The sequence below is a fragment of the Kryptolebias marmoratus genome, linkage group LG7 (genome assembly GCF_001649575.2).
Source record: "Kryptolebias marmoratus isolate JLee-2015 linkage group LG7, ASM164957v2, whole genome shotgun sequence".
Lineage (NCBI taxonomy): Eukaryota > Metazoa > Chordata > Actinopteri > Cyprinodontiformes > Rivulidae > Kryptolebias > Kryptolebias marmoratus.
In genome coordinates, this window is record NC_051436.1 from 10,474,980 (window position 1) to 10,483,160 (window position 8,181).

The window sequence follows — 8,181 nt, forward strand, 5'->3', positions numbered from 1 at the left end:
CCCCCCCCCCCCCCGAAGGATCCTCGCCGCTGTCGTTCTGTTCGGAGCTGAGCAGGAGGAGCTGCAGGGTGGACGGGAAAACAGACCGCAGTTCATGATTTCATCCCATCACGCTCTCCTCGCCCGTCCCGCCGCTTGTCCTCTAAAGGAAGTTTGAGAAAAGAAGTCTTTCATGTGAGGAACACTCGTGCCTCTGGTCCAAAAAAAAACAAAAAAAGGAAAACTTCACCGTGTTGTAAATGAACGCAGACACTTCTAGTTCCCAGCAGCAAAGAAAAGTCACAGGTTTCCATCCTCCTGTATAGCCTCGTTCTGCTGTTGTTGCCTCGCCTCGGCTCAGTTTTCTGTGTCTTGCTGTTCTGCTCCGCTCAGGACTGCCCACCTTGACTCCTCTGCCTCGTTGTCTTCCAGATAATCCAGTATCAGACGGTGCGATATGACATCTTGCCCCTGTCGCCCATCTCCAGAAACAGACTCAGTGAGTACCCGATTGTTTTCATGACGCTGCTGTTCTGCTCAGACGTTTACATCCGCTCATCGATGTCAGATTAGTTTTGGTGGGGGGGATTTTATTTAAACTGTTCTTTTTTCCAGGGTGGGTGGATTATAGAGCATACACGATTTATTGTGGATTTTGTCCAATCCACCCAACCTATTAACATACACACCGAGTTAGCAAGTTGCTCGTCAGACGTAGCTCTGCCTGGATGTTTAACCACTCTTCTTGGCTAAAATGGTTGAGGTAATTCGATTTGTTTGGTCTTACAGACATAAACCCAATAATTATATATTTGTAAGCATAGAAGTTTAACGTTAGCCCGTTTTATTAAAAGTGTTTGGGATGATTGTCCCGGTGGAACAGATCATGTTCAAGGTGATGATTTGAGGTGAAGTTGATGGATGTAGAGGTAGGCCTCCCTTTCTAATTCCATGGCAGCAAAACACCCCCACAGGGTGATGCTACCACCACCGTGCTTAACAGTTGGTATGCGACTCAGTCTTTGTCTCGTCTGACCGTCAAACCTGTCTCCAGAAGGCGTTCGGCTCGTCCGCGTGGGCAGCTCCAGATTTCAGGAGCGGGGTCGTCTTTCTTGGTGGACACCCTCTCTGTCCACGGGTGGCGTGAGTTTTACGTCACCCGTGGACAGAGACGCCGGTGTCCCGGCAGGCTTCAGGGGTGGTTCCTGGGTTCTTCCCAACCCCAGTTTCTTTCACCTGAAGCAGCGGTGTCCAGTCCTTGTCCTGGAGGACCCCCATCCTGCAGGTTTTAGTTGTTTCCCTGCTCTTCAAGTTCTGCAGAAGCCTGACAATCATTGACTCATTCAAATCAGGAGAGTCAGAGCAGAGAAACACCTAAAACCTGGAGGATGGGGGTCCTCCAGGACCAGGATTGGACACCACATTTGAGTTTCGGTCAGTCCGATGAGTGCTGGCGAAGAGCTGCATTCAACCATGATCACTAATGAAAAGGTAATTTCTTAACTTCTTAAAGGATTTAGGTGATTGTATGTAAATGTCTGCTTTGGTTTGAGCAATCCATACTGGAAGAATGGTTGAAATAAATCAATAAAAGCCAATAATTTATACGACATTCCTGCATGGATAAGTGGATGTAAACTTTTTACTGCAGCTGTAAATCATTTGAGCCGCCTCAGAAATGTGTAAAGATTTAAAAACATCAATAAAAAATAAAAAAAAGTCTAATGTGTTTTGTCTGTCAGAGCAGAGACACAATCAAAACGTGGTTCCTCTGTGAAGAAGTTAAACCAGTTTGTCAAGTGGGAAGTTATTATGCAGAAAGGCGCTTTTTTTTTTTTTCTGCCTGAACGAAAACATATCAACAAACATTTGTGAATTCAGTTTCTCACACGTCCCGCTTCCTCGCCTCAGAGCCGGTTCAGACTTTATTCCTCGTTTATGTGTCGTTGTGTTGTGACCTTAACACGGATCGGGTCGGTGGAGTCACGCCACGCTGGGCGTTTCGGTCACGGTCAGGGATTTTGGCCCTGCAAAATAAAAGCGAGACTACGTTTTTGCCCTTGCGAGAGAATAACAAGAATGCCTTAACGTCTTTAGGGGAAACGTGCGGGGTGAAATGAGCGTTTGGGCTGTTTATAACCGAGCCGGTGATGTTTTGCGACTTAGAAGCAACTTTTAAAGCCGTAAACGCCTCTTCAGACCGGAGCTTTTCTCGATACGCGTGGCCTGAATTTAAGGATTCTTTCATCTCCGTTTCCTGCTGTAAACTTCGGTGCGACGCGGTCTGCTTTGTGGGGAAAAAAGGAGAGGAAATGCAGATGTTCCGGGCAGCGTGGCCTGACGTTCGTTCTGAATGAGCTTCTCCTCTCGGCTCGCTCGGTGGCGCTTCTCTCAGCTCGGACGGAGGGATTGGATTTCAGTCTCTGCTCGACTCTGATTCGTCCGTTCGTTTAGCTGCAGCTGGTTGGTTTTTGGCTGTCGTCCAGCAGCCCGAACGCAGATTAGAAGCAGGGTTGAAAGTCAAAAAAGCATAAGAAGATTGAAGGGTTGTGTCAGACATTTTCAAGTGTGAGCAGTTAATATTTTACCTGTTGCAGATGGCTCTTTGAATGACTCCAGTTTGGAGAAACAGAGTTTAATCCCAACCGGTTGCTGCCTTAAAACAACAAAAGTTTATTGAAGTTTCTGTGAACGCTGATTTATACATCCTTTACGTAACCATCGGTGAATTACACCGTCACCCCAACAGGAAGCTGTAGAGGGGCGGTGGGAGCACCAGCTCCCCGCGAACCGGGAAGGAGAAGCGGGTAAAAGAAAATGGACGGATGGACGAATGGCCATGAATATTTAGAGATTCGAGTCGTTTTAGAACGGCAGCAGCCTACTTTGGTCTCCGCTCGGACTAGCCTTTAGCTCATCAGGCCATTCAGAAATAAACTCTCCGAACTCCAGGTTGCTAGGCGCTATCTACGACAGGTTAGATATTAACAGGGCGTAATATTTCCACAGAACTTTACTTCAAAAGATCCGAACTACCCCTTTAAAACCATCCTGGACGCTCTGATCGTTTCAAAGCGTTTCTCTAAAACAGTAAAATCTCAGTTTTTATCAGTTCCGTTTCTAATACGCGTACACTGACCATACATGTGTTTGGTTCGACAAACCCCAGACGCAGTAAAGAGGAAGATTCTGGTCCTGGACCTGGACGAGACCCTGATCCACTCTCACCACGACGGCGTCCTGAGGCCCACAGTGCGGCCGGGCACGCCGCCGGACTTCATCCTCAAAGTAAGTCCCAACGGCTCACGGGCGCGAGCGAGGCTGAAAGGCGTCGGCGCCCACAGCGTAACCCGTGTCTGTCTGTGTGTGTGTGTGTGTGCGTCCGTCTCTCCGCGCAGGTCGTCATCGACAAGCATCCAGTCAGATTCTTCGTACATAAAAGGCCACACGTCGACTTCTTTTTAGAAGTGGTGAGTGAAACGCGCAAACGCCACGCGGCTCCGATCGGGGTTGCCGTCTCGCTCCGCGGCACGACGACAAAAGGCCAATATTTGCTCCGGTCCCGTGTTTGTGTGTCTTGAACGCGGCTGTGTGCGCAGGTGAGCCAGTGGTACGAGCTGGTGGTGTTCACGGCCAGCATGGAGATCTACGGCTCGGCAGTCGCAGACAAGCTGGACAACAACAGGAACATCCTGAAACGCAGATACTACAGACAGGTAACGAGCTGCGGCCGGTGGATAATTGGCACCCTCGCTTCGCTTCTTCTGGTGACTTTTATCGTCTCTCTCTTTTCTTTTGCCAGCATTGTACGTTGGATCTAGGTAGTTATATTAAAGACCTGTCTGTCGTACACGATGACCTGTCCAGTATTGTTATCCTGGACAACTCGCCTGGTGCTTATCGTAGCCATCCAGGTAAGAACTGGAGCATCTCAGAAGTAACGTTTTTAATAATATCTGACGTTTTTTTGAATAAACTGTATTCCAGATAACAGCTTTGATGAACAGAAATAAAGATCATTTTTTTTAATATTATCATTATTTTTGTCTAAGATTTAAAGGGTAATTCAGTCTCACTTGTCGTAGATCAGGTTGGCCACAGAGTATAATCCGGACCAGACGGATGAGCTTAAAACAATAAATATTATCCTAAATGCTTAAATATTCCTGCTTCAGTCTGTATCTGCTCCTTCATTGTGAAATCCCAGCCGCTCCTCTGACTCGACTGTCTGTTTTCTGCCCCGCAGACAATGCAATACCCATCAAGTCCTGGTTCAGTGACCCTAGTGACACAGCACTTCTTAACCTGCTGCCTATGCTGGACGCACTAAGGTAACCGGATCAACGAGGCCAGCGTGAAACAAGCAGACGACGCTGCTTCATTTAATCCATCCAAGTGGTTTACGGCTGTTCTGAATCTATGTGATCTGTGGTCATGTAGGAGCAGCCGCAGCACGTTTGAGTCATTTATCTGTTTGTAGTTTCCCATCAAGGATCCAGAGTCTGTAATGTGTTAAAGTGGTCTTCATCAACAGTTCTTAAAGCTATCTGAAGGTCTGTGAAAAGTCAACTTTCTTCATTTTCTGTCCAGTATTTGAGTCATTTTCAGAGGGACGTTGTGTTTAAGCCCCTTAACTCTGACCTATGAATCATTCAGGTGTAAAAAAAATAATAACTCAAGGGATGGACCGGTGTTGTGGACGCGTAATGTAGAATTAAGGCCCTGATAGAAAATTCTTCAGGCACTTTACCGACACAAAGACGGTTTATTCTCGCGTTTATAAGCCTGCGCTCCAACTCTGCAACCGTGTAGCACAGAAATGGGTCAAGGATGATCCCTATTGATTTCAAGGTTGTGAAAAACCTTGTTTGTGCTCCAACTCCAGCCACATGTGTGAAGGATTTCAGGCTTTGGGTTTTGATTCATCTGACAGTTTTCTGATGGACGTATTAGGCGCCGTTGGCCGAACTCTCGTTTTAGTTTGATCTATTTAAAAAAAAATGGAGTTTGACACCAAAAAAAGGGATTTTATCACCAAAAAGTTGACTCCCTAAGAACTACTAGCCGAAATAGATGCACCTCTCACGGTCCCGCTTCACGTCTTTGTTGGCTTTCAGATACCTTTCATCTGGTTTAGACATTTAAACACTTCTTCTTTTGTCATCTACTTTCCCTCGTTTCCCTTTTTTCTTTTGTTTTAAGCACATACTGCACAAAACGTTGTTGAGGTCGGGAACAGCTGGACAGAAAATCGGAGAAAAAGTAGAAAAAGTTCCGATCTTTTAAATGACCCTCGTTGAGCCTGAAGTTGTGTTCAGGACCACTTTAAAGAAAGTTCAGCAGAAAATAAACAAGTAAAAAAACATCACTGACTCCAGCACCGGTTCTCTGTCCCACGCTCTGCTCCATCTGTCCCGCAGGTTCACCGCTGATGTTCGCTCCGTCCTCAGTCGAAACCTCCACCAGCACCGGCTCTGGTGATTGGCCGAAAAGGGGAGAGGCGTTGAGGGGAGGAGCTCGTCGACCAGCCTCCTCCTCCTCCCCCCGCTGCCGCCGCTGCTGCCGGTCTCCATCCTGCCCTCCGTCCCCCACCCGGACGACCCGCCGGCACCTCTCCAGACGTCTCTCGGAGGAGACGTTGGCGGGGGTGGGGGGGGATGAACAGTACGGGATCACCAGAAACCCCCCTTCCACCACCTCCTTCCCAAAAAAAGAAAGAAAAAACTACCGGGGAAGGGAGAGGGAGCAAGTTTTTTTTGTTTTGTTTTGTTTTTTTTCCTCCACCTTCTTGAATCTTGTCTCTTTTTTTTTTTCAAAAACAAATCAGAGCCTCTCTGCCTTACAGCTCCTGATACTGACTGGGTGAGTATGGAGGCGAGTTCGGAGTTTCCCCCTTTTTTTTTTTTTTTTTTTTAAACTTTCCGGATTACCTGGAGGAGGCGGTAAAAGAAGGAGCGACAAAAACAATTCAGCACCTCTCCTGCTTTTCGATCATCATTTCACTCCTGCTGCTGCTGCTGAGAACTCATCGGTCCGTCTCATCCTCCCAGGGAAACGAGTTAGGAAGAGAAATCTAACAAACTGTTCCCACATTTCTGTCTTATTTTTATTTTTAAATCCCAACATTGATTCATTTACTCCCGAGGTACTTCTCTTTCCTTCCCAGCAAGAATGGATTTATTTAATTAACGTTATTGATGGACTTTGCTTGCAAACAAAACATCGACAGGCGGTTTGTTTTCCCGAACAGTTCCTTTATTTTTGTTTTTTTTTTTGTTCCTCGCTCAGTAATAATCAAAAACCTCCCGATGGGACTTCGAGATTTAAAGACTGAAAAGTTGTAACGATAAGTGGACTGCCGCGCCGCTGTTTCCATATCTGATTGTTTCTTTACCATGATAAGATAGTATAAATTTTACATTCATACCATTTAACCCCCCTCCTTATTATTTCGTCATTTGATGCCATCCTGATTTCATCTAATAGGAATTGCACTTAATTTCCTCCTCCTCCGTTTCTGTTGCAGGTTGTTTTTCAGTTCGACTCAGATTTGCAACCCTCCCTCTTCTGTTTTTACCCCCCCCTTATTGATTGTATGGGTTCAGCTATAAACTCCCCCCACCCCCACCACTGTCTCAAAATGCCTTCTGAACAATGTCCGTCTCATCAGAGCTCACAGCGGCTTCTTATCGGCTCTGTCTCCATGTCTGTGTTACTAATAAAACACTCGTCAGTATCGAACAGCTATTTATCGGCTTCTTTTCTTCTAATATAAATAACCCCAGTCCCCCCCCCCCTTTTGTTTGTTTTTTATTTTTATTTCCATGCCTAAATTGTAATTTTCGCAGGTCATCGAGTAAACGAGGTAAAGATGAGCAGAAACTCAGTTTGTGATTTGCCGCCACCGTGTGGTGACGTCAGGGACTGCAGCGCTCTCCTCAGTTCCTGTTTGTTTCAGTTTTTCTGCCACAGATTAAAGTGTCAACTCTTTTTTTTTTTTTGTCTTTGCAGGTTGAAATTAAACTACCCGAGTTTTATATTTTGAACATAATTCTGCCAGGTTTATTGTGGTTTGTGTTGCCGAAACAATCTCAGAAGTGTTTATTCAGCAGAATGTACGTTAGTTACCCTTTTTATTTTTTTAAGATTATCTAGTTCTCAGGGGGCTTTTTTTTCTACTGAGCATTTTCTTAAAAAGCTGCAATATTTTGATTATCATAATGTCGTTTTTTTTTTTTCTTTTTTTTCTTGAAGGTCTTGTTTAAAGGAACAGGTAAGTGTTTCAGTTTTAAGCGAGTACACATCTGGTTATTATTGGTGTTTTCAGACATTTTGTTTTTTCTTAATCACTCAATTAAGCCTGATTCAGGCTGTGCAATAAGAAGCAACCACGCTGCGTTTAATGACCATTAAAGTGGCATTAACGATGTTTGTTTTCCCCACCTCTTGCTTTAATAATGCCCGAAGGAGATGATGTTTTTGCCCGTGTTTGTGTGTCTGTCGTTTCAAATATATTTTTTTGCTCTTCCAGGTCATGAATCAATAAAGGTACTCTTGTTTTTGGGCCCCGTAATAAAAACAAATATCCAGTTGGAAGGATAAGAGCGAGCCCTATCAGCACTTTATTCACATGACGAATGTTGCTGCTGAACAGGCAGCCGGGAACAAACCGTCCAATCAGATCTTCTGTTTTTAATCTGGATACTTATTATGGGATGTGTTTTGTTATGTTGTCATCTGTGTACAGTTTCTTGTCCGAGGTCTAAGTTGATAACCCTTTAACGCAGGAATGTCAAATGGCGCAGCTGGATGCCTCATGGGTCGAGGCTGATCCCTATTGATTTCAAGGTCACAGGGTTGAAGGATAATGCCACAGGGGACCCCCTCTATGAAAACTTTGTCCGTGCTCTAAATCTGCAACTTCATCATATAGGAATGTAAAAACTGCTTAGCTGGACACCTCATTAGTCAAAAATGATCCCTACTGATTTCAAGGTCACGGGGTCAAAGGTCAGTGCCACAGGTGAGCCCTTCTTTGCTCCAGCTGCACATCCAAGTAGCTCAGAGGCGTCAAAGTTTTTGTTCCTTGGTTTTTGCCTACAGGCGGGTGCTTTACGTGCTGTTGGTTGTGATGCTGTTGTGCAGAGCGTGGCTCAGTGTGTGTGTGTGTGTGTGTGTGTGTGTGTGCTGGGGGGGGGGGGG

At 45.6% G+C, this 8,181-nt stretch overlaps 1 protein-coding gene across 1 annotated transcript in view; it reads left to right on the top strand.

The window, feature by feature from the left end:
* Positions 1-6,969, top strand: part of ctdnep1a (CTD nuclear envelope phosphatase 1a) — a 12,447-nt gene extending 5,478 nt beyond the window's left edge. Inside the window, exons 2-8 of the mRNA XM_017441786.3 lie at positions 412-478; positions 3,149-3,267; positions 3,378-3,449; positions 3,579-3,695; positions 3,782-3,893; positions 4,226-4,310; positions 5,400-6,969. Of these exons, the coding sequence (XP_017297275.1) occupies positions 412-478; positions 3,149-3,267; positions 3,378-3,449; positions 3,579-3,695; positions 3,782-3,893; positions 4,226-4,310; positions 5,400-5,460 (633 nt within the window). The 3' untranslated portion in view covers positions 5,461-6,969. The remainder of the gene's footprint in view (positions 1-411; positions 479-3,148; positions 3,268-3,377; positions 3,450-3,578; positions 3,696-3,781; positions 3,894-4,225; positions 4,311-5,399) is intronic.
* The last annotated feature ends 1,212 nt before the right edge of the window (positions 6,970-8,181 follow it).